Source organism: Myotis lucifugus, unplaced genomic scaffold (assembly GCF_000147115.1).
Source record: "Myotis lucifugus unplaced genomic scaffold, Myoluc2.0 scaffold_673, whole genome shotgun sequence".
Classification (NCBI taxonomy): Eukaryota; Metazoa; Chordata; class Mammalia; order Chiroptera; family Vespertilionidae; genus Myotis; species Myotis lucifugus.
Genome location: NW_005871721.1, coordinates 1 through 26,900, shown reverse-complemented (window position 1 = coordinate 26,900; position 26,900 = coordinate 1). Strand labels below are relative to the sequence as shown.

The following is a 26,900-nucleotide window of genomic DNA, read 5'->3' as shown; positions in this document are numbered from 1 at the left end:
ATAAAAAAAAATAAATAAATATGGTCAATGTATTTTATTATATTTTGATTAAAATCATTAATCCATGTATTATGCATGTAACTAATAGGTAACTAGAATAATAAGCTAATTTTTTACATAACAGTTTGTTTCCCAATCATGAAAAAAATTTACTTATTTTGGGATATTGTGAAAATACCTTCATCTCTGGAGAAGAACTCATTAGTTTATCAATAAGACTCTGAAAGCACATGTTGAAGGTGGAACCGATATTGTCTTTTTTGTTTGTAGGAAAGACAGTTTTGTGATGAGTGCTAAAATAATTATGAAAATAGTTATCTTTGGTACTAATAGGTCTTTGTGTGACTTTTACCTTAGTATAATAAAAGTTAATCATTTGGGATACAGACAGAAAGATTTGATACACATTGCAATAACTTTTCAAATATTTTAAGGACCATCTATAGAACTGCGCCAAAGAAAAAAGCCAAAATCTTCAGAAAATAAAGAATCTGCCAAAGAAGAGAAAATTGATGACACTCCAGTTCCTGAAAGAGCTCCAAAACGTAAGTTAGATAGATTTGGAGTTTTTGTGCTACTGCAAAAATACAGTTATGCTAGGTAGTATATTTTATATTAATACTTTAAATGTAGATACATATTTTGTGTTTAAGATGTGGTGGTACCAGACAACTTCCATTAGATTTTGCTATAGAACCACCTCTAAATTTCACTTATTTATAACACACTTTAATACCATTCTAAAGTCAGGAAATTTAAAGTAGAAACACTGTAAGTTGGGGAGTGTCTGTATAAGATTTGGTTGAATATATTTTTTTCTAATAGCATTTGATAATTAGGATTAGCTTGCTATTGTGTAAGACTAAATGAAACACACACACACGCACACACACACAGGAAAAGATCCATGTTTAGAAACTTTGAAGAACTTTTGCCAAACTGCTGCCATAAATAAGTTTTCTTATTTTGTTTTTACTGAGCTCTTACTATCTGCCAGGCCAGATGCTTTACACATGCTATTGGAAACAGTAATTTTAAAATAATTTTATCATACAGATACTATTTGATTTACTGGGTAGGGTTTCTCAAGCATTTTGATTATAATTCATATTAATTTAGTGATATCTAAGTAGGCTTTAATGTCTCTAATATGCTGTGCAAACTAACATTTATGAAATAATATAATGAAAATAGCTAAGATTTTAGTTTATCTAAACAAATAAATCAACAAGTTGATTTTTATAAACTTCCAGTCATTCAGTAGCAGAACACTAGGCTTTGGTCCTTTAGACCCATGCTTATATTTAATCTTAATAGTTATAGCAGGACTAAATCATCTTGTGTGTAGAAAATCCAAGTATGTTTTATGTTAGTTCATCAAGAAATTGTTACATATACATAACAGTTGTATATGAAGTTTTAAATACATAATCATCAAAAGTCATTGAATTGTACATTTTATTTTATTTTTGTATATATATTTATTTTTTTTCATTGATTTTTAGAGAGAGTGGAAGAGAGAGGGAAAGACAGAGAAAGATCGATGTCATAGAAACACATTGATTGGTTGCCTCCTGCACGAGCCCTGACCAGGGCCCTGGGCCAGGAAGGAGCCTGCAACCGAGACACTTGACCTTCACCGTAATCGAATCCAGGACCCTTTGGTCCGCAGGACATCACTTTATCCACTGAGCCAAAGCAGCTAGGGCTATTTTATTTATTTTATGTTTTTATTGATTTCAAAGAGGAAAAAAGAGTGAGAGAAAGATAGAAACATCAAAGATGAGAGAGAATCATTGATCGGCTGCCTCCTGCTTGCCCCACACCAGGGATCGAGCCTGCAACCCGGGCATGTTCCTTGACCAGGAATTGAACCATGACTTTCTGGTTCATAGGTTGATGCTCAACCACTGAGCCACGCTGGCTGGACAAATTGTACATTTTAAATAGCTGTAGTTTATAGTAAACTGTTCCTCAATAAAGAAAAAGATTCCTGGATAAGAAAAAAATATCAGTAGTAATTCTGATTGAACCTATTTTTTCTTTAGATATTTGGTATTGTAGTACATTCTACTTAATCCTTTTTAAAATGAATAGATTTTTAAAAAATATGTTTCATTTATAGAAGAAATGAGCAGATAGTACAGAATTCCCAAGTTACCATCCCCCCCCCCCCACGGAGTTTTCCTTATTATTATTATTTAACTAGAGGCCTGTTTCACGAAATTCATGCATGGTGGGGGGGGGGGGGTTCCCTCAGCCCGGCCTGTACCCTCTCACAATCTGGGACATCCCTCTCGCAATCTGGGACCCCTGGCTCCTAACTGCTGGCCTGCCTGCCTGCCTGATAGCCCCTAACCACTCTGCCTGCCTCATTGCCCCTAACCACTCGCCTGCCTGCCTAATCCCCCCTAACCCCTCTACCTGGTTGCCCCTAACTACTCTGTCTGCCTGCCCAATGCCCCTAACTGCTTGCCTGCCTGCCTGATTGCCCCTGACCACTCTGCCTGCCTGCCTGCCTGCCTGCCTGATCGCCCCTAATCGCCTCTGCCTTGGCCCCTGTCGCTGCAGCTTCATCCGGAAGGACGTCCAGAAGGTCATTCGGCTGTTTGGTCTAATTAGCATATTAGCTTTTTATTATATAGGATATTAGTAATGTATGTTGGTTACAATTAATGAACCAGTATTGATACATTATTTTAAACTAAAGTCCATATTTTATTCAGATTTTTTTGGTTTTTGCCTAATGTCTTCTTTCTGTTCCAGGATACCATCTAGGATATATTACATTCAGTTGTCATGTCTCCTTAGACTCCTCTTGGCTGTGACTGTTTTGCAGGCTTTGTTTTTGAGGGCCTTGGCAGTTTAGAGGAATAGTGTTCAGGTATATTATAGGATGCCCCTCTGTTGGAGTTTGTCTGCTGTTTTTCTCAGAATTACACTGGGGCAATGGGTTTTGGGAAGAAAGACCATAGAGTTAGAATGCCATTTTCATCACATCATATCCACATCATATCATAACTTTTAATTACTTTGTCTTTTTTAATTGAAGTTCATAAATATAGATATCATCTACATCTAATTACTTTTAATATGCTTTTTCAGATGTATTATTTCAGCGCTTTGCAAAGATTCTCATTGGCTGTCTTGCAGCAGTTACTAGCGGTATGATGTATGCTCTCTATTTGTCAGCGTACCATGAGCGGAAATTCTGGTTTTCCAACAGGCAGGTAAGAAGAAAGACTTTCGAGCATATAAGAGTTTTTTTAGTACTTAATATTAATTTAACTAATTTGCTTTTCCAGGGAGCCCAAATAGTGTGATAAGTATGACAAGTGTTTTCTTATTTTTAAAAAAATATATATTTTATTGATTTTTTACAGAGAGGAAGGGAGAGGGATAGAGAGTTAGAAACATTGATGAGAGAGAAGCATCGATCAGCTGCCTCCTGCACACCCCCTACTGGGGATGTGCCTGCAACCAAGGTACATGCCCTTGACCGGAATCAAAGCTGGGATCCTTTAGTCCCCAGGCCCGCTCTATCGTATATATGAGCCAAACCAGCTAAGCCAGTGGTTGGCAAACTCATTAGTCAACAGAGCCAAATATCAACAGTACAACAATTGAAATTTCTTTTGAGAGCCAAATTTTTTAAACTTAAACTATATAGGTAGGTACATTGTTATTAACCTACCTATATAGTTTAAGTACTGTTGATATTTGGCGCCTCCCTGTGCTGCGTATTCTGCGGCCCACCTGCGCCCCGTCTCCCGTCACCCCCCACTTCTTCTAACGCCACTCCTTCAAAATAGACTCACCCAGGACGAAAACGGACTTCTGCGCATGGGCCACAAAGTTTCAATCGCACTGTATGTGCGCGCCCGCACGTGGTATTTTGTGGAAGAGCCACACTCAAGGGGACAAAGAGCCGCATGTGGCTCGCGAGCCACCGTTTGCCAACCACTGGGCTAGGGCAAGTGTTTTCTTATTTATAGCCATTAGAAACAAAATGGTTTAAAAGCTGTTTTGAGAACACTCATGGTATCAACCTTGAAAATTTTAATGTATATATTTTAAGGCCATAGAATAGAAATATGAGGATGCTTTCCTTCATGCAATTAATTTATCAGGGACTTTTGGTGGCAGTGAAATGATGAGGAGTTTACTCAGCTTTTTAGTTTTCAGAAACAATCTGAAAATTTCAGGATCAAAATATATTTTTAGCCTGGCCAGTGTGGGTCAGTGGTTGAGCGTCGACCCATGAACCAAGAGGTCACGATTCGATTCCTGGTCAGGGAACAGGCCCAGGTTGCCAGCTAGATCCCCTGTAGGGGGAGCCAATCAGTGATTCTCATCATTGATGTTTCTATCCCACTCCCCCTCTCCCTTCCTCACTCTGAAATCAATAAAAACATTTTTTAAAAACCCCAAAACTTCGACCTACTTAAAGGAAAATTCAAACATATCTTTGAATAAATGGATAAATAAGTAGTATTAGTTTAGAACAGCGGTTCTAAACCTGTGGGTTGCAACCCCTTTGGGGGTCGAACGACCCTTTCACAGGGGTCGCCTAAGACCATCGGAAAACACATATATAATTACATATTGTTTTTGTGATGAATCACTATCCTTTAATTATGTTCAATTTGTAACAATGAAAATACATCCTGCATATCAGATACTTACATTACGATTCATAACAGTAGCAAAATTACAGTTATGAAGTAGCAACGAAAATAATTTTATGGTTGGGGGTCACCACAAGATGAGGAACTGTATTAAGGGTCGCGGCATTAGGAAGGTTGAGAACCACTGGTTTAGAAGATGAGAGTGATGGAAGATAGCAGTTGAAATTTAGGACACTGGTATTTAAATAATCATTATATTTTCTTTTAGGAGCTTGAACGAGAAATCACATTCCAGGGTGACAGTGCCATTTATTACTCTTATTATAAAGATATGTTAAAGGCACCTTCATTTGAAAGAGGTATGATAAGTATATTTATATTTTTAATAATAATGTTTTTATTTTAAAATAAAACATTTTTTCCCAGCCGAAATGGCTCAGTTGGTTGAGCATCATCATCCTGACCAAAGGGTTGCGGGTTCAATTCCTGGTCAGGGCACATACCCAGGTTTTGGGTTTGGTCCCAAGTCGGGGCACATACAGAAGGCAACCATTTGGTGTTATCTCTCATATCAATCTCTCTCTCTCTCTCTCGCTCTCTCGCTCTCTCTCTCGCTCTCTCTCTCTCCCCTCTTCTTCTCTCTAAGCATGTCCTCAGGTGAAGTTAAATAAATAAATAAATATAAAATAAAACATTGTTCTTCTGTATCGTAGCCTTTGATTGTAGAGATTTGTCTCAGAATATAGATATTGTTCTTCCTTATACTTAATAAAATAATTAGAAAAATGAGACACAGTGTTATTTTGGGATTTTTCTTGATATTAACTTAAAATATTCAATGACTTCTGAATGACATGTTGAGTTATCATAAAAGCAGAATAAATAACCTAGAGAAAAATATTTCTGTCTTTAGGTGTTTATGAACTGACACATAATAACAAAACTGTATCTCTGAAGACTATAAATGCAGTGCAACAAATGTCTCTATATCCAGAACTTATAGCCAGTGTTTTATACCGAGCAACTGGTAGCAACGTATGTGTTTTTCTTTTTATTATAATATTTATTATCTCACATACTTATGAATCCTCAAAGTTACTTGATGTAATTCTATTATCTTCTTATCTCTCTATTTTTTTCAATTAGGAGATTATTGAGCCAGTATATTTCTATATTGGTATTGTTTTTGGATTGCAAGGAATATATGTTACCGCTTTATTTGTTACAAGTTGGCTTATGAGTGGAACCTGGCTAGCAGGAATGCTTACTGTTGCATGGTTCATTATTAACAGGTAAGAAAGGTGTTTTTAATTAAGTTTTACAACTTGCTGTGTCTGTGGTAGTCAGTTCTAAAAATGCTCTCCCCCTGACTCTCATCTTTTATATGGCACTGTTGACCTTACGTAGGAAGATTACCCACTGGGCCTGATCTAATGGGGTGAGCCCCTAAAAGCGGAGAGCTTTTTCCAACTAGTGCAGAGATAGTTTGAAGCATGAGAAGGGTTTGCTGTTCTGTTGCTGGATTGAAGTGAGGAGGAAATGACTTTTCCCAATAACTATTGCGCTCATAAAAGGACTACAAATACAGATGATAACTGCAGCCCTAGCTGATGCTTTGATTTTAGCTTAGGGAGTCTCTGAGCAGAGAATCTAGACAACTGCTGGATTTGTGACCTAATAAATCTGTGCTGTGTTGTTTTGTTTCTTTAAAGATTTTTTTTAATGGATTTTTAGAGATAGAGGAAGGGAGAGGGAGAGAGAGATAGAAACATCGATATGAGAATGGAACATCGATCAGCTGCCTCTTGCATGACCCCTACCGGCTATTGGGCCCAAAACCTGTGCATGTGCCCTGACCTGGAATCGAACCAGCAACCTTTTGGTTTCGAGATATGTTTTAAGCCACTACATTTGTGGTCATTTGTCATTCAGCAATTGGAAAATAATATACCCACTTTGTATCTCTTTTTTCAGATATAATGACATTGACATATATAGATATACCTCTTCTATTTAAGGTTGAGGACATAAGCTTCACGAAAAGAAGAGGCATCAGATACATCACTATTAAGTTAACTACCACAGATAACTATTCAATATTAATCGATGGCAGTGTGCTTTGGTTTTTATTTTATTTTTTTATTGGTTTTAGAAAGAGGGAGAAACACTGATTTGTTGTTCTACTTATTTATGCATTCATTGGTTGAGTGAAACTGAGATTGACTGCTAGTTTAGGGGATGACAGTCTGACCTCTCCATTGTTTTCCTCTTAAGACTAGAAAATAATCTGTGCATTGTTTTGGGGTACCAAATGAATTTCCTTTTCACCATTAACCATTTACTTAAGGGTTGTAGCTCCAGTTAGTAATCTTTGCCAAAATTAGTGATTTCATTCAGGTTATAAAATTATATTTTTCTATTTTCATTAGCTACATTCTTCATTATTCTTTTTATTTGTCTTGTTTTGTTAGTCCTCACCCGAGGATATTTTTCCATTGATTTTTAAGGAGAGTGGAAGAGAGAGGGAAGGAGAAAGAAACATTGATGTGAGAGAAACACATCGATTGGTTGCCTCCTGTACGAGCCCCGACCAGGGCCTAGGCCGGGGAGGAGCCTCCAACCAAGATACATGCCCTTGACCAGAATCGAACCCGGGACCCTTTGTTCTGCAAGCCGACGCTCTATCCACTGAGCCAAACCAGCTAGGGCATTTTCTTCATTCTCCAAAGGTAGAGTTTTTCTTTATTAGCCAGGGTTCTTTATCTGTCTTCAAATTCACTTACTATTTGAAAGTCAGACAAATGGTTAACGTCACTTGACCAATTTCTATATGTGTTTGTAGCTGTCTCCAATTGTGAAAAGAAACTTTTCTGCTGTTCTCCCTCTCTCTCTTTTTTTGGTTAATTCTCACCTGAGGATGTTTTCCAATGATTTTTAGAGAGAGTGGAAGGGAGGGGGAGAGTCAGAAAGAGAAAAACATCCATGTGAAAGAGACACATTGATTGGTTGCCTCCCGCAGGCTCCTGACTGGGGCCGGGGATGGAGCCTGCAACTGAGGGACATGCTCTTGATCAGAATCAAACCCAAGACCCTTCAGTCCGAGGGCTAATGCTCTAACCACAGAGCAAAACTGGCTAAGGCAGTATTCTCTTTTTAAATATCTTTCTCTACTTAGGAATTTTCATTGGCTCAATAGGACTAAATACATTACCATGATTGTTCTTTTAGTTGCTCAAAATGTCACAACTTTGGTCAATAGGAGTCTTTTCAGGCTGACTTCTGAGTTCTTTTGACACATCTTCATTAATCTTTGCAAGCTTTCTTGCTTTTTGACTAAACAAGCAGGCTGACCTTGTATATCCCCTGTGAAAGATTTGGAATTAGCTATTTCTCTAAGGATAGCTCTGGTTGCTTTTAGTATAGAACAGTACTAGAAAAAAAAAAGAAGAATAGTACTAGAGAATTTGGTGTGGATGCTAGGGGGATAAAATGATTTCTTGTTATGTCAGAAAGTACCTGTTAGAGAATATATAAATTTCTTGATGTTTTATATTTATTTTAGAGAGAGAGGAAGGGAGAAGAATAGAGAGAGGGAAGGAGAAACATCAGTGAGAGAACATCGATTGGCTGCTTCCTGCATGCATTCCCACTGGGGATGGAGCCCACAACCTGGGCATGTGCCCTGACCAGGAATCAAACTTGCGACCTCTTGGTTCATGGGTCGATGCTCACCACTGAGCCATGCTGGCCGGGCGAGAATATTTTAAGTTGCATGTACTTTTCTAAAATTCTGTTGGATTCATTTTTAGAAATGTAATAGCCAACTCACAGAAAGACATTTCAGTACTCATAGACTAAGTCTAGAAAGTCTTGCTTTTTAGAGTGAAAAGGTTTTTATTACAAAATAAGCATTATTATTTTTTTTTATTTAAAAAAATTTTTTAAAAAAATATATTTTATTGATTTTTTACAGAGAGGAAGGGAGAGGGATAGAGAGTCAGAAACATCTATGAGAGAGAAACATCGATCGGCTGCCTCCTGTACACCCCCCACTGGGGATGTGCCCGCAACCCAGGTACATGCCCTTGACCGGAATCGAACCTGGGACCTTTCAGTTCGCAGGCTGACGCTCTATCCACTGAGCCAAACCAGTCAGAGCAATAAGCATTATTTTTAATGTAGACCTCCTAAAAAATTTTCTTGATTATGTAATTTATTAGTTTTTGCTGTATTAACAAATCATCCCCAAACTTAACAGTTTAAAACAATGAACATTATCTTACACAATTTCTTCTTTTTTTAAAATATATATTTTTATTGATTTCAGAGAGGAAGGGAGAGGGAGAGAGAGATAGAAACCTCAATGATGAGAGAGAATCATGGATCGGCTGCCTCCTATATACCCCCCACTAGGGATTGAGCCTACAACCCAGGCATGTGCCCTTGATCGGAGTCGAACCCAGGGCCCTTCAGTCCTTAGGCTGATGCTCTATCCACTGAGCCAAACCAGCCAGGGCTATTCTTATACAATTTCTGAGGCTCAGGAATCAGGAGTGGCTTAGCTGGGTGGTTCTGGTTCTGGGCCTCTGATGAGGTTGCAGTCAGGAGTTGGTTGGGGCTGCAGTTATCTGGCAGCTTGACTGGCCTGGACCATTTACTTCCAGTTTCACTCCTGTGGCTGTTTATAAGAAGCCTCACTTCCTTGCTGGCCTAGAAGGCCTTCGTTTCTCATCACATAGCCCCTCCACAGGGCTATTCACAACTTGGCTGCTGGCTTCCTTAGAGTGAATGATCCAACGAGTGTGCATTGAGTGTGCCATAGTGGAATCCAGATACGTTTCATAACTTAATCTCAGAAATGATATGCCATCACTCTGCCATATGCAGGGGTGGGCAAAAGTTGTATGTATGGAAAAATATCTATAATAATAAAAGCATAATATGCTAATTAGACCAAATAGCTGAACGACCTTCCGAACGTCATTCCGGATGAAGTCGCAGTGGTGGGGGCCGAGGCAGAGGCGGTTAGGGGTGATCAGGCAGGCATGCAGAGTGGTTAGGGGCGATCAGTCAGGCAGGCAGGAGGGCGAGCGGTTAGGAGCCAGTGGTCCCGGATTGTGAGAGGGATGTCCCATTGCCAGTTTAGACCCCGATCCCGCAGGGATCTCTGCAGGATCGGTGCCTAAACTGGCAGTTGGATATCCTCTGAGGGATCCTGGATTGTGAGAGGGTGTAGGCCAGGCTGAGGGATGCCCTCCCCCCCACCCCCGTGCATGAATTTTTGTACTGGGCCTCTAGTATAATATAAGAATAAATAATAATACAAGAATAAACTTTCACATACTCACTACTTTTACCCACCCCTGTACTATTCATCACATAGACTAACTGGTACACTGTGGAAAGTGACTACACAGGGTATTTGTTTGTTTGTTTCCTGATAAAATGTTAGAAATTTCTTTATTATTACTTATTAAGCACCAGCTTAATATTGCAGAAAATTTCAAATCACCCTTTGACAGTTCATTCTCCCCCCCCCCCAAATTCTTGATAATGAGCTTTTCAAGTAAAGATACGTTCTCTTTTCTCTTCTGTATAAAAGTTTATAAAATAAAGGCGAAGAACTGTGTATATCTTGCTGTAAAATGCTGCCATGGCTGTGGGAACAGAGTCTGCCCAGCTCTCCTTACTGTCCAGGTCCTGAGCGACTCCTGCTCATGAACTGTCTCCTCACAAAGCACGCCCGCCACTGGCTGGGTGTATCGTCCTGAGGGCAAAAACTCCCTCAGTCTCAGTCAGGCTCTCGCCTCAGCCACTGCAGATGGGCCCTCATCACTCCGTCTGCCTGTATGCGTGCAGGTTTGGCGTAAATTGTGTTAAGTGGAGCAGCAGGCTCTCCTGGCATGAGAAAATTAGTGACTCCCAGTGTATACATTTCTTTCTCACCTTGGCTGTTGGAATTGCACTTTTGGAGTTTCTTTAGACACAAAATTGAACTCAGAGCATGCCAATCTCTGTGAATGTGTCTGCAGGTCTATGAACCCCACTTGACCTAACGAATGTTTTGAACTGCTGTTTTGTGCTGCTATCTGCTAGACTCAGTCACTGGGGAGAACAAGTGGGTTTCATTTGATTTTGTCACATCCCACTGTTAGCCTTCTGGTCCTCACCGCAAGCAAGGGGAGGGGAAGAGAGTGAGTAGCACAGATGTTCTGGAAGGTAGCAGTGAGGAGGCTTGTGCAGGGGTAGAGAATAATTGGCAGAGAGTCTACTCAGTTTGTGCTATCGTGACTAGAGGAGAAGGATCCCTTCATCTCCTCCCCAGAAAGTGTTTGTGGAGCAGAGTTTTAAAGATTTTACTGCACTAATTTGTGAGTTGGACAGTGCTAGAACCTTTGGAACAGGGATTGCTGGATTAAGCTCCCCAATTCTGGGCTGATGGAGTGGTTGACTCTGTCTATGTCTACATCACAGGATTGTTATGGAGAACAATGAGATGTGTGGGAAAGTGTTTTGATAAGTATAGTGTTACACAAATATAATGTCTTGCTATTTTGCTCTTTATCTGTGGTTTATTTTAGGATGGATACAACAAGAATTGAATACTCCATTCCTTTAAGAGAAAACTGGGCACTACCATATTTTGCATGCCAAATTGCTGCACTTACCGGCTATTTAAAAAGCAACTTAAATACTTATGGAGAGGTAAGATAGAATTTTGTTGTTTTGGTCATAAGTTGGGATTTATTTTCATTAATCATACAAATAATTTTGGGGGGTAAGATACAAATTTATTTCTCACAATTCTGACATATTACAAATCTGGTACATACTTTTAAAGCTAATAATGAATTAAATTCAATGAAGCTTAGTTACTACATAATAAATGATATAGTTAGGTAGTCCTGATATAAATAACATTGTTATTCTGCATTCTAATTGACAATAAATTATTTTTTAGGAGAAAGGAGATATATTGTTTTAGTACAGTTACTTGACAAATATATGAATAATATCTTATTTTGAAAATCTCATTGTTATTTTGCCATTTCTCTCACTTCGGTAGCACTGATGGCTTTTAGTCATCACAAGTTAAAGAAATATTAATGAAATATAAAAAGTGTCTACAAATGACAGCAACATTAACTATTATGGTAGCACTGCATATCTTTCTGTTTACCTTTGTTTTCTGTGATGAGGTGTAGGTAGGTTATTGAGTTTCAGGAGACTGTACCAGATAGTTTAGATTTTTTCTTTTGTTATTGTTGCCATAAATCCTTTTGGTAGTCAGATGAAGCTTACAGACTCACTCAGAATAAAGATTTTTAAGTGCGTAAACTGAAATGTAGCAATCTTTTGACAATCTGCCTATCTTGGGTTAAAATTCCTACCTGGAAAAAAAATCATAAGGAACAAGGAAAGGCCTCTATTGAACCTGATTGGCTGGGAAATAAGATGCACTCTTTCTAAGATTTCAAAAAGAAATAAGGTTTCTTTTTGAAATCTCAGAAAAATGTACTGTGTTCTCTTCTACTTTCAGTGATGACAAATGCTCTGAGCATAGGAAACTTTTAATTTCATTTTTTATAGCTATAGTATTTTTTTTATGTAAAACTAGAGGCCTGATGCACAAAATTTGTACAAGGGCCCCAGCTTCGTCCTGAAGGTCGTCCAGAAGGTTGTTTTGCCATTTGGCCTAATTAGCATATTACCCTTTTATTAGTATAGATAACACTAACACATTTCAGATTTGTACATTTTGTTTTGCTGTGTTTGTATAAATAGCTCTCTGAACAAGAATATTTTCTTTCTTTTTTATGGTATTTATTTATTTATTTATTTAATTTATGTTTAAATTTTTATTGTTGAAAGTATTATGTAGGTACTCCTTCCCCTCCCAAACCTCTTCCAGCAATTTTTAAAAAATATATTTTTTTATTGATTTCAGAAAGGAAGGGAAAAGGAGAGAGAGATAGAAACATCAATGAGAGAGAATCATTGATTGGCTGCCTCCTGCGTATCCCCTACTGGGATCAACCTGCCATCCAGGCATATGCCCTTGACTGGAATCGAACCTGGGACCCTTCAGTCCACAAGCTGACGCTCTATCCACTGAGCAAAACTGGCTAGGGCAAGAATATTTTCTTTAATAGTCAGGGAGTCTGTCATTTAGTATTCTCCTGATAGATTGTGCAGCCTTGTAGGGAAGAACAATTCTTCAATTTATTGTTTTATTATTATTTTATTTTTTATTATTATGTAAAAAAACCTTTATTGTTGAGAATATTACAGATGTCCCTCTTTTTAAATGGAATTATATGGTATCCTTCAAGATTGTCTTTTTCCCTCAGCCCAGTGCTCTTAATATCCTCCCAAGACGTTGCATGTCAGTAGCTTGCTCCTTTTCATTGCTGGCAGTAGCGTATTTCTCACTCTGGAGGCTAGATCTCATGGTCCCGTTGCATCAGGCTATCCAAGCGCAGATAGCTTGTACAGTTACCTGAAGCCACCCAGAGGTGCCTGTGGTTGATTACTGAAATGCATTTAGTGTGTCACTTACGTTACATATAAAAAGGTTCATAATAAAGGCATAGTTGAAAAGGAACTGAGCAAGGTAAGGAGTAGTATATAAGAGTGCAGAGTTTTGAAAATGTTCAGAGAAAGGAATAACTTAGTTAATTGTACGGATTGTGTTTGATACGTATTTCTGTCTTATTTTCACTACATGTTCTTAAGTAGTTTGAGAATAAAATTAGCAGGGGTTTCAGTACAGTGTTGCTCTTCTCCAGCTTCCCCAAAGCATTCTCCAAATGGCCAGTAGGTCGGCTGGGTCTAGATCTGAGCCTTCATTGGTTTCTCTAACTGGATTCTCTGGGAATGGTGGTTTCAGGCCTGGTTATTGCAGTTCTGGTGGTTCCACATTAGAAGATTTCCAGAACACCTTCTCTTATAGCTGTTGTGATAGGAAGATCAGAAGCCCATGTGTTCTACAACACTGAGTCCTTCTGGGCCTTGCAGTTGGTATTCTTTGAACAACTGGTGGAAATTTTTCATCTCTTACTAGTACATTTTGTCTTCTGGTCTTAATCTTCTTCCGGATGCTGAAAAATTCTTATATCTGCTGATGGCCTGAGGTATTTCTGGCTGTGGAATTTATCACTGAGTATAGTCAGCTGAATCTGGGTGGTTTAGGTTTCTTGACTTGACCTTCTCCTTCACTGTTCTTATGGGAACACAGCCATTTGACACCATTGCTGACGGAAGAATTGGGAATGAAAGAGTAGATCCCTGGAGGTAAGACTGTTGTTAGAAATATGCTAAGGGACAGTAAATTTCTCACAGACTTGGTTGCTCACTAAGGCTCATTTGGGAGATGACGCTGGAAGGACAGAGTTGACTTTAGCCAGGCATATTTCACGCAGGGGCAATGAGATCCTTGTGTTTAGTTCTTCAGCCGTGGAAAACACCTAAGAGTTTTATGTGGTTGACAGTACGCTTTTGTTGAGAAGAAATTTAAATAGCAGTGTGCTTTTTCCACAAGCTGTGCAATAGGCTGAGTGAGACGCCAACATACTAATTAAGGAAAATATGAAGCGGGATGGAAGTGAAAATATTTTCTAGGGTGAAAAGAGTTACTTCCGCAATAAGAAAAGCCCACCAGAGCCAGGTCTAGTAAAGGCCACAGTTTTCTTATATTACTTTACCTCTTTGGTGATGAAAGAAAATTGTACTGAATTTTATTTTATTTTTCCCTTTGTCTTCTGAAATTCTCAGTGTGATGTTGAACTTTGAAGGATGTCATTGATTTCTCTCTAGAGTGCTTTAAGATCTTACTGTTTATGTCAGGATTTACTAATAATTTTGTTGTTTAGAAACAAAATTTTAAGAATTAGCTTAAAGTTGAACCAATAACAGAACTGCCACTTTGAGGTAACAACCTCATAGATATTTATAGTAATAATGCTATTGATATTTAGTTTCTTTCTTTTGTTTTCCCTAGAGGTTTTGCTACTTATTGATGAGTGCTTCAACTTACATGTTTATGATGATGTGGGAGTACAGCCACTACCTCTTGTTTCTTCAAGCAATATCTCTGTTTTTGCTAGATAATTTTTCACTGGAGCAAAGTGATAAGGTATTAATGGTATTTGAAATTGTGACTTTAAAATCAGAGAAATAAATGTTTTTATAGTGTTGTATCTAAAACCATCTAACTTTTAAGCTTTATTTTAAAATGTTTTAATAGTCTCTGATTTTATACTTCTCCAAAGATTGCTAAATTCATCTCCTCTATCCTTTTAGATGCACTTTGAAATTCCTTTAAACACGATCTGCTTAAACAAAGTCACCCTGTGCTTCCTCTCCATTTCTAGCCATTTCTCCTTCTTCTGTTTTTGTTTATTTAAAAAGAAAGAAAAGTGAAATATAGGACATGTACAAAAGAGTATATGTCTGGTGTATATACAGTATTAGAATATAATATGGGTATTTGACCACCCAGGCCTTGAAGTCGAGTATTTGAATAGCCTAGAAGCCCCTTTCTAACTCTTCCCCAATCCTATGCAGTTTCCTCCCCAACAGAGGCTAACTGTCCTGAATCTTGTTAATTCTTTCCTCTTTTTCTTTTGGTTTTTACCACCTAGCTATGTGTTCCTAAAAAAATAAGCTGTAACTCATTGTGTACTTTTATCTGATTTGCCTTTGAGATTCATCCATGGTGATGTACTGAGCTATATTTTATTCATTTATATTTATTTATTCTATTGTTGATGGAAATTTCAGGGGTTTTTTTCAGTTCATGTGCTGCTATAAGCATTCTTCTTTTTTTTTAATCCTCACCGAGGATATTTTTCTATTGATTTTTCGAGAGAGTGGAAAAGAAAGGGAAAAACAAAGAGAAATATCGATGTGAGAAAAACACATCGATTGGTTGCCTCCTGCACATGCCCTGGGGATCGAGCTTACACCCAAGGTATGTGCCCTTGACCAGAAACGAACCCGGGACCCTTCAGTCCTCAGGCCAGTGCTCTATCCATTGAGCCAAACTGGCTAGGGCAGGGATTTTTTTTCTTGCTGTTTTTTTGTTTTTTATTTTTTTACTTTTAACACTCTGCCTTTTTATTTCCCATCCCCACCCTAAACACCTATGCTTTGTCATATATATATATATAGATTTCAGAGAGGAAGGGAGAGGGAGAGAGAGGTAGAAACATCAACGATGAGAGTGAATCATTGGTTGGCTGCCTCCTACATGCCCCACACTGGGGATTGAGCCTGCAGCCTGGGCATGTGCCCTGACCAGGAATCAAACCATGATCTCCTTGTTCATAAATCGACTCTCAGCCACTGAGCCACGGCTGGGCCCTATGCTTTGTCTTAATTTTCCCTTTCTAAAATGAATTAACTTTACACCCTAGCTGGTTTGGCTCAGTGGATAGAGTGTCGGCCTGTGGACTGAAGGATCCCGGGTGCAATTCCAGACCAGGGCATGTACCTTGGTTGCAAGCTCCTCCCAGGCCTGGGCCCTGGTCAGGGTGTGTGCAGGAGGCAACCAATCGATCAGCTTCTCTCACATGGATATTTCTCTGTCTTTCCCTCTTTCCCTCCTTTCCTGTCTCTAAAAATCAATGGAAAAAAATATCCTCGTGTGAGGATTAAAATAATAATAAAACGAATTAACTTTTGGATAGGTTAAATTATTATACTATTGAATTTTAAAAAATAAATCTACTAAGACATAACTTTCCTGGGAGATCTTCTATTAAGACACTGAATTTAACTTCCTTATGCTCATTGTTAAATAGACCAAATGCAAAAATACTTTTCTCTGTTCCTACATGCTATGGCAGTATATTTTCATTGGGTAGATTTCTGGAACTGCTGCTAAAGGTTTATACAGTTTGATGTTGCATAGACACATTTTAACAACAAGGTAAGCCAAGTGAAATTAAGCCAGAGCCTGGGACTACAGAAAGTTCTTCCAGCAGACTTAGATGTCCTTAGTTTTAAAACTTTTAGCTTTGTTTGCAAGAATTCTTTCTAAGAAGGATGTGCTAAATTAATTACATAGCATAACATTAAAAAACGGATTGAACATTTGCACAATATTGTCCTAAATGATAATAGAGCATTTATCTTGTAATTATAGTAAAATCTAAACAAAACTAATGAAAATATGTACAATAAAATTCATTTTACTCTTATTTTATTTTTCTCCCTACAGGTTCATGAAGTTTATAAAATCTATATATTTTCTCTGTTTCTGGGATATTTACTGCAGTTCGAGAATTCAGCTTTATTGGTGTCTCCTTTATTAAGTTTAGTAGTAGCCTTAATGCTTGTTAAGTGCCTTCAGGTAATTAGAATTGCCTTTTTATCATTCTTATGGTGAATTTTTAAATTGTTAATTTTTTATGCCTCACTTCTTTGTTCATTTTATTCCCTTCCTCCCCCCACAGCTAAATGTGAAGAAAAGAACTTTCGTAGCTAAAATAATGAAATTTATTAATTTTTATTTGGTGTGTACTCTGACAGTGACATTGAATATTATAATGAAGGTAAGTACCGCTGTGTCTTTATGTAGCAGAACAAATGAAATAGAGTGGACTAAATTTTAATGAGGGTAATGAGATAGCAAGATAATAGTTTGTACAGTAAAATTTTGAGTTGACCAATGATCATGCCTAGCATATTAAGTTAGAAAATAGGATTATGGTTCTTTTCTGGATATACTTTAAAAATACATCTGCTTTATTTTCTATTTAATTTAAAGAGTCATTGTTATGCAGTTAACATTAAGTAATACATGAAATCAACTGAGATGAGTCAGAGTATTTGGAAGAGTAGGTAGGTTACTTAAGCCAGATGGGATAAGGTTGAAATCTTACTACCCCGTTATAGTTTTAGGCTTGAGTGTAAAGTAATGTGATGGACTTATGCGTATAGATCTCCTTGCTTCATGGTTACACCATGTATTATTTCATTCATATTTTTTGTTTTGTAGTCTTGCTGTGTTTTCTGTTTGTAGTATTGGACAATAGCATATTGCTGTAAGTATAGAAAATCGTTTTTTGTGGTAACTTGTGTTTTTCTCCTCCAGACATTTGTCCCACACAAAGAAAATGGGCACATGCTGAAATTCCTTGAAGTGAAACTTGGACTAAATATGACTAAGTAAGTTATAGATTACTTAAGTTTACCTAATTCTATACCACTTAGAACAGTGGTTCTCAACCTTCCTAATGCCGCAACCCTTTAATACAGTTCCTCATGTTGTGGTGACCCCCAATTTCATTGTTACAAATTGAACATAATAAAAGCATAGTGATTAATCACAAAAACAATATGTAATTATATATGTGCTTTCCAATGGTCTTAGGCGACCCCTGTGAAAGGGTCGTTCGACCCCCAAAGGGGTCGCAACCCACAGGTTGAGAACCGCTGACTTAGAAGATAAAGAACAAAAATAATCAAAGGAGGAAGTACACACCTAACTAAATACCACTTAGAAAATAAGTAATTTGGGATATTATATCTAGAAAAAATCTGACATTAAAAAAATTCTCTCATTAAAAAAATTCTCATTGAGGTCTTCTTGAAATTAGATAAAACCTCAGTAGCATCAAAGTATTTAGAGGTTACTTTCTCCCTTGATAAGGAATAATGGTGTAATCTAAGATCAGAATAAATGAAAGATTTCAAATGAATAAAGAACCACAGTAATTTTAACCACTACATTGGCAAAATGCTTACATGAAAAAGGGTATGGGGCCCAGCCAGCATGGCTCAGTAGTTGAGCATCGACCTATGAACCAGTTAGCGCGCATGCTGGGTTGCGGGCTCAATCTCCAGTGTGGGGTATGCAGGAGGCAGCTGATCAATGATTCTCTCTTATCATTGATATTTCTGTCTCTTTCCCCCTCTCCCTTCCTCTCTGAAATCAATAAAAAAAGACATATTTTTTAAAAGGATATGGGCACAAAAAAGGGGTTAGGCAGTAAGATATTTATTTCATAGCGAAGAATCTCATCTTGGGGTTACAACGGTGATTGGAGAAGAAGCTGACTTTTTATGAGACTGACACACTGCCTGCTGCACTAAGAGGACAGCTAAGAAGCTGACATTTTTTAAAATTCAAGTATAGTGTTTTGCCTTTTTTGTTTGTTTGTTTGTTAAATACATTTTTAAAGCCTAAAATGAAATACATGATTTTACATACTGACAGAGTCTACTTGCATAACAGGAAATATATTTTACCTGCACATTTCTCTAATTCATATAATATACCTCAGAACCATATTATCATTTGCTGCAATTACATGGGATTTTAGATACTGTGCATGTAATTTCAGGTTGTGATATACCACAGTTAACAAAATATTTGGCATGGTTTAAACAATGGAGAAGTCTTCTGAAGTGTAAGCCATATACATACGTATGTCTAAGATAAAATGATCCTTTAGAAGGCCATGTTCTATATTAGAAAGCCCTGATTGATATTGGTATATGTAGGCCTTATACATAGCAAGCAATTAGTAAAAATTGGTTGTAGACATTTGTAATTTTCTGCCCTTTTCACTGACTTTCTTTCCCTTTAACCTTGGAAGACTCTAGAATGAGCCTAGGATTAAGGGCTGCTTTTGTCCTTGTTTCTTAGTTGATATTATGTCAGCCCCTTTATTCAGCATGTCAGCTTCTAGACTTATTTCACAAGGTAATGTATTATGTGTTTTAAGAATAAGACATGGCCTTAGCTGGTTTGGCTCAGTGGATAGAGTGTTGGCCTGCAGACTGAAGGGTCCCAGGTTCAATTCCGGTCAAGGGCACATGCCCGGGTTGCAGGCTGGATCCCCAGTGGGGGCGAAAGGGGGGGGCGTACAGGAGGCAGCCAATCAATGATTCTCTCTCATCATTGATATTTCTATCTCTCTCTCCCTCTCCCTTCCTCTCTGAAATTAATCTGTATATATAAAAGCCTAAGCAACCATTTGACCAGTAGCTATGATGCGCACTGACCACCAGGGGGCAGATGCTCAACACACAAGCATGGAAACGTGGAACAGACTGATGAATCTCAGAGGGAAGGTGGGGAAAGGGTGGGAAGAGATTAACCAAAGATCTTATATGCATACTAGAGGCCTGGTGCATGGATTCAGTGCATGGATTCATGCAGCAGGGGAGTCCCTTGGCCTTGTCTGCGGGGATTGGGCCGAAACTAGCAGTCTGACATCCCCCGAGGAGTCCCAGATTGCAAGAGAGCGCAGGCCAGCCAAGGGACCCCACCGGTGCACGAATCCATGCACCGGGCCTCTAGTAAAAATATATATATATTTTTAAAAAGAATAAGATATGGTTCCTGTCCTTAAGAATATTGCCATCTCATTAAATACTTTCTTTTCTTCTTTTTCATTAATAGTTTTTGTACAAATAATAACATGGCTGGTATAAACAGTAAATGCCCTATGCTGAAGTGTGCCAATTGGATATTAGGATTTGGAGTTCACCAGTATTTTAGGAAACATTTCTGTTGAGACAGACTTTCAGGAACCACTAATGAAATGTTAATAAATATTTATTGGATATGCAGGAACTAGGCCAGGTATTCTAAGGGTTAAAAAAATGACTGCAATCTAACATATGGCAGATTGCATTAAGGACGATCATTGAGGGATAAGTAAAGTGCTGTGGGAATATTGAGAAGGAAAGGCTGAGACTGGGGGTATGGAAAGAATACTCATTAAATTGGGATTTGAATTGGACCATTATAGAATTAATAACTTTAATAGGCAGATTTTAAAAATGTGCCTTTATTGTAAGTGCAAGATATTTTGATGGCAGCTTCTTTGATACAGCTGTATTGCTGTTTAACACATTGTGAAACATTAACCTTTTATTCTAAATTCAGTGATTTTTTAAGCAGGCATTCTCCATGAGTCCATGAGCACTTCTGAACATCACTCCATCTCTTAACTCCTTCCCAAGGGCTAGGGATTAAGAATAAAATGGAATTGAAAAAAAATACACAACTTGTTGGATTGGGAATGAGAATGCAGATAAAACTACATATAATTGGGCGTCTTGTTGCTCATATTTAGCTTAGGGTAAAAAAAAGGTTATCCTGTTTCTCATAGCTCAAAAGGTTTACATATCAAATTTTATGGTTTCTGTCTTAGTAATTACATACCTCTTTTTAAAAGCGGTCCCAGCCCTAACCAGTTTGGCTCAGTGGATAGAGCGTCGGCCTGCGGACTGAAGGGTCCCAGGTTCGATTTGGTCAAGGGCATGTACCTTGGTTGTGGGCACATCCCCAGTAGCGGGTGTGCAGGAGGCAGCTGATCTATGTTTCTCTCTCATCGATGTTTCTAACTATCCCTCTCTCTTCCCTCTGTAAAAATCAATAAAATATATTAAAAAAAAAAAAAAGAGGTTCCAGTTGAGTTACATTTGTTAAAATCAGGGCTATCTAATAATAATGTGAGCCACATAAATAATTTTCTAGTAGCCATATTAAAAAAGTAAAGAGAAAAAAGTAAATTTAATTTTAGTAATGTATTTTATTTAATCCAACAGATCAAAAATATTATTTTAATGTATAAACAATTAAAAATTAATATAGCTTGTATTTTTAAATTATTTTTTTATCTTTGAAATTCAGGGTATATATTGGCCACATTTCAAAAGCTAATAGCCACATGTACCTAGTAGTTAACATAGTGGATAGTGCAGATGTAGAGGTTGGACAGCTGAATTTTTTATTGTCTTCCAGATACAAATAGAAAGTGGAACTCCCTTCAAACTGTATTGGGCTCTAGAGATGGTAGCATTCCTTGGTAACAGAAAGCCGCAGTTTCACATTTACTGGAGCAGTTTGTTGAGGAGATGTCATAAATGCTATTGTCGTCACTTGTAAAGGGTGGGGTCTGGCTGTTATAAGTGAATGGATTTAAGAAATGTGTTTTGTTTTTATCTAAGTTTCTACTGAGATTTAAAAAAATACTCTTATGGTCAGTAGTTTAAAACACCTGTTATTTTAAAATGCTTTTTGTCTTCTGTAGGAATTTCACAATGAATTGGCTCCTATGTCAAGAATCCCTACAGGCACCATCTCAAGAATTTTTTTTGCGATTGACACAGTCTTCTTTACTTCCTTTCTATATTTTAGTGTTAATTATTTGTTTTCTTTCTATGATGCAAGTTATTTTTAGGAGAATTAAGTAAGTACCAATGAAACTCAATCACATTTCTAGTATATTATGGTAATATAGTATATAAAATACTTATTTTTAATATTCCTCCAATATTTGTGTATTTGTTTTAGAGCTTCTAATTTCATTCTGTCTTCATCAGTATGAAAAAAATATAAGTTAACCAATAAAATTTAAGTTTATAAATCTAAACATGTAATATCCAGATTTAGTGTAGGAGTAATATTTAAGTAATCAGGTAAGCTTTCACAAACTTGATAATTTACTCAGATTTTTACTTAACATAAGAATAATTTTTTCTATTTAACCTCAATGAAGCTAGTAGTATAAGTGATTTTAATTATAAAGTTTGATTATTTTTTAAAATGTTTATCATGTTGGAAAAGGGATTGTGTGTGGCATCTTGATTTTGAGAGCTTAGTTGTTTAAATTACTATTTAACTATATTGGTTTAGCAATTACTAGTGAGTGATAATTGATCTTGGAAAGGATCCTAAAACACTTTTTAAATTATATTTCTGAACTTTCATTTTTAGTCTTCACTGAGTCAGTTACATTTAGGTTCTAAAAGCCTTTTTCAAAAACTTGGAGATAGGAAAGTTAGTATTGGACTAGCAGAATATGCTTTCAAATGATCAGAAATACTGATATTTCTTTTTATGAGGAAATTTAAGATCTTTTATTTTTCAAATATATAGTTTAGTAAAAAAAACATTTCCTTTCTGTAGTGGTGAGTCCCTGAAAGAAACTGTTACTCTTGAAGATGGGCGAATTGGAGAAAGGCCAGAAATAATTTATCATGTGATTCACACTATTTTTTTTGGTTCTCTTGCAATGATTATAGAAGGGTAAGTGTACTTTATTTGACCTATTTAAAAAATATATATTTTTATTGCCTGGCCTGTGTGACTCAGTGGTTGAGCATCAACCTGTGAACCAGGAGGTCTTGGTTTTATTCCTGGTCAGGGCACATGCCCTGGTTTCTGGCTTGATCCCCAGGAGGAGGCATGCAGGAGACAGCCAATTAATGATATATTTTTAAAGTTTTTTTTTTTTTTTTTTTTTTTTTTTTTTTTTAAATATATTTTATTGATTTTTTACAGAGAGGAAGGGAGAGAGATAGAGAGTTAGAAACATCGATGAGAGAGAAACATCGACCAGCTGCCTCCTGCACATCTCCCACTGGGGATGTGCCCGCAACCCAGGTACATGCCCTTGACCGGAATCGAACCCGGGACCCTTCAGTCCGCAGGCCGACGCTCTATCCACTGAGCCAAACCGGTTTCGGCTATTTTTAAAGTTTTTAAAATATATTTTTATTGAGTTTTTAGAGAGAGAGGAAAGGGGGAAAAAGAGAGAGAGAGAGAGAGAGAGAGAGAGGAGAAACATTGATATGAATGCAAAACATAGTTTGGCTGCCTCCTGCATGCTCCTTACCTGGGATCGAGCCTGCAATCTGGGCATGTGCCCTGACCAGGAATAAAACCGGCAAACTTTCAGTACATGGATGACGCCCAATCAACTGTGCCACACCATCCAGGGCTGACCTATTTTCTTAAGAAGTGTCCTTTCAAATGGTAATTGGTGGATACTTTCAAGAATACATGTGTAAAACTTTATATAATAAACTCAAAGTCTATAAACTTTTTTAACCTAACTGGAGTTTACAAAGGCATTTACTAGTAGTTGTGGAGGTGGGTAGGAGAGTGCAGTTTAAGGAACATTTCCTAAATGGGGTGAAAGTATTTTTTTAAAAATATATTTTATTGATTTTTTTACAGAGAGGAAGGGAGAGGGATAGAGAGTTAGAAACATTGATCAGCTGCCTCCTGCACACCCCCTACTGGGGATGTGCCCACAACCAAGGTACATGCCCTTGACCGGAATCGAACCTGGGACTCTTCAGTCCACAGGCCGACGCTCTAGCCACTGAGCCAAACCGGTTAGGGCTGGGGTGACAGTATTGAGAGAGAAATAGAGATTGGCCTGGCTGTCACTTTCCTTGTGTATATGTAATTTGGGAAGAAGTATTTTTTGGGAACTATAAGAGGGAAGTAGCAAGAGATTATGTCTAGAAAAATAAATAGGGACCAGATTAGGTGGTTTAATGCCAAAATTTGACAGGATCAGATTGCTTTTTAGTAAGATCTCTCTGGCAGCAAAAATTGAGAAAGATTTGAGCAAAACAAGATTAGAAGAAAATAAGCCATTAAGAAGGTGTCACAGTAGAATTTAGAGGAGAGAAGCAATGGAGATGGAGGAAAGGGGCTAAAACTAAAATATTTAGGAATTGGAAACTGCATGAGTAGCAGTAGGGACTGTGGTGGAGGGACCATAGGAAGAGCTGCAACTCAGAGCCAAAGGAGGACTTTTTAAAGGAAGATGTGATCAGATAGAGTAGAAGGCGAAGAAAGAAAGAGGAGTGTGGACTTCAAGGAGTCTGGCTGTAATGGGAATCAGAGTCTAAGGCAGAGGGGTACATTTGTACCGGGAGGGAAAAACTTATGTGCATTATGGGATGGCAGCATTGAGATTGTTCTGCAAACTGTCTGGAACACTAATCATATTTAGAGATGTAGTAGGAGAAAAAACTGGAAAGGCAAGTCAAGGCCATATTTTAGAGGGTCCTGAAAACTATTTAGATGAGTTTTCACTTATTTCAGTAGGCACTGGGGAGCCATTAGAATTTTGAACAGAAAGTGTCTTATAGTTATGTTTGAAGAAGATTCATTTGGCATTTGGTTGAGCTGGAGGAGAGTCTAAAGGTAGAGATGTTAATTTATAGGCTCTTGCAATAAAATAGCGAGCAAGGGTTGGATACAGAGAAATCCGTGGATTTGCATAATGGTCTAATCCAGCCGTGGGCAAACTATGGCCCGCGGGCCGGATCCGGCCTGTTTGAAATGAATAAAACTAAAAAAAAAAAAAAAAAAAAAAGACCGTACCCTTTTATGTAATGATGTTTACTTTGAATTTATATTAGTTCACACAAACACTCCATCCATGCTTTCGTTCCGGGCCTCCGGTCCAGTTTAAGAACCCATGTGGCCCTGGAGTCAAAAAGTTTGCCCACCCCTGGCTAATCTCTAGAGCAGAGAGTTTGTGTTCGAGGGGATATTCTATAATATAATTCAGTGTGTATGATATCTCCTGGAGTTACAAACCAGGTTGTAGTATTGATGTTCATAGGATATCTCATATGTGACTCCTTTTGTCTTTTCCAGCTTGAAATACCTCTGGACTCCTTATGTGTGCATGTTAGCAGCATTTGGTGTTTGTTCTCCTGAACTTTGGACGACGCTTTTCAAGTGGCTTCGATTACGAACTGTACACCCAGTGTTGTTGGTGAGTCATTGTTATTTTAGGTTAAGTACTTGTTTCTCTTCTAGTTAATGTAAATGGAAACCACATTGAATACCATTGAAATAGCATGAATAAGTCACATTATAACTTACGGGTAGAAAAAGAGATCCTGTGGAAAACATTTTTAATAATTTCTAAGTGTAAAAGAAATGCATTTTAATGCAGACAACTTAAAACATAAAAGGTAAAGAAAGTGAATCAGTACTGTGAGAAGCTATCAAGAATTAATTTTTATATCTTGGTTTGATTGAGATCTCTGGTATGTTTTCAGTGTGAATGGAGCACTTATACTGCCTGCTGTGTGCAATGTGCTTGGAGTACACAGATAAATAAAACATGATTAATTTCATCATGTAGATTATGGTCTCCTGATCATAAAAGTAGCTAATAAAAAATACTGATGCGCCTGGCTGGTATAGCTCGGTGGGTTGAGTGTCATCCCATGGACCAAGAGATCCCGGGTTTGATTCCCGGTCAGGAGCACATACCTGGGTTGTGGGCTCGATCCCCGGTAGGGACATGCAGGAGGCAGCTGACTGATGTGTCTCTCTCATCAATTTTCCTGTCTCTCTCTCCTTTTTCCTTCCTCTCTATCTAAAAATCAATAAAAACATATATTTTTTAAAAAAGTATTGATGCTATTGGAACACAGAGAAGGGATACCTAATTCAGTTTTTAAGACTTTCCAGTATAACATTTGAAAGATGCTAAGTTATTAGTCAAATGAAGGGGGAAAAAAGGGTATTTGTGCTAGAAGGAATAAACACTGATAGGCAAAGAATGATGTAATCAAAGGGTATAAAAACAGAGGAAAAGAAAAAGCATGATACATTTAGTTTTGTTAGCACATAAAATGTGAGGCGAGGTAGGGCTGCTCAAGAAATGAGACTGGAGAAGTTGAAGAGGATAAGGTCACAGAGGCCTCTCAGTGTCTGCTGTGGCACTTGGTCTTACCCTAGAGGCAGTAGGAAGGCATGGAGATTGCAGGCAGGGGTGTGAGGGACAGACTTATAGTTTTCTCTCAGCTCACCCTTACAGTTCCGTGAATGATAGACTTACGGTGACAGACTGGAGCCAGGAAAGATGCTGTCACTCAGGTACAGGCCATGGTAGATGAAAGTAACAAAAGCTTTAATTCATTGAGTGCTCAACATGTGTCAGGTATTTTTCAAAGCATTTCACATGCTACTCAACCCCTACAAACACCTATTGGCTAAGTTTTATTATCAGTATTTTATAGACAAAAAAAAAAAACACTAAAGACTACACTGGTCAAATAATTTTCCTGAGATCACATAGCTTATACGGCCGGACATCAAGATTCACACCTAGGTTTTTCTTATTGCAAAGCCCATTCAGTTCATACTGTGCTATACTGGAGTGAAAAGAATAGTTAGAAGATTAATAAGACTTGGTGCCTGTTAAGTGTGAAAAAGGGAGAAATCATTGTTGTTTTCTATGTTTCTGGTTTATATGACTGTGGATCATGGGGTCACCAATGAACACGGGACAATAAGGAGAAAGACTTGGGAAGAACGATATTAGTCACGTTGTATTTTGCCAGTTTTTTCCCAAGGAATTTATACATTTTTATTTTACCATGCTAGTATATTGATGTATATTAGCTATTTTGCCTATGTTATTCCATTGTGTTTTTGTTACTGTTGTTAGTGTTTTAGGTAGCTGTTCAGGAACCTTTGTGTAC

General features: G+C 37.7%; 1 protein-coding gene across 1 annotated transcript; it reads left to right on the top strand.

Annotated features, from left to right (window-relative positions):
* Positions 1–151: 151 nt before the first annotated feature.
* LOC102423744 (probable C-mannosyltransferase DPY19L4) lies at positions 152–25,177 on the top strand (the record flags this gene model as incomplete). The annotated part of the gene is made up of 13 exons (XM_014447529.2): positions 152–545; positions 3,106–3,230; positions 4,897–4,987; positions 5,542–5,663; positions 5,775–5,920; positions 11,210–11,333; positions 14,629–14,763; positions 16,852–16,983; positions 17,087–17,185; positions 17,728–17,801; positions 21,683–21,841; positions 22,561–22,680; positions 25,057–25,177. Coding segments are annotated over exons 2-13 (1,386 nt in total), but the record flags the coding sequence as incomplete, so codon positions are not given.
* Positions 25,178–26,900: the final 1,723 nt, after the last annotated feature.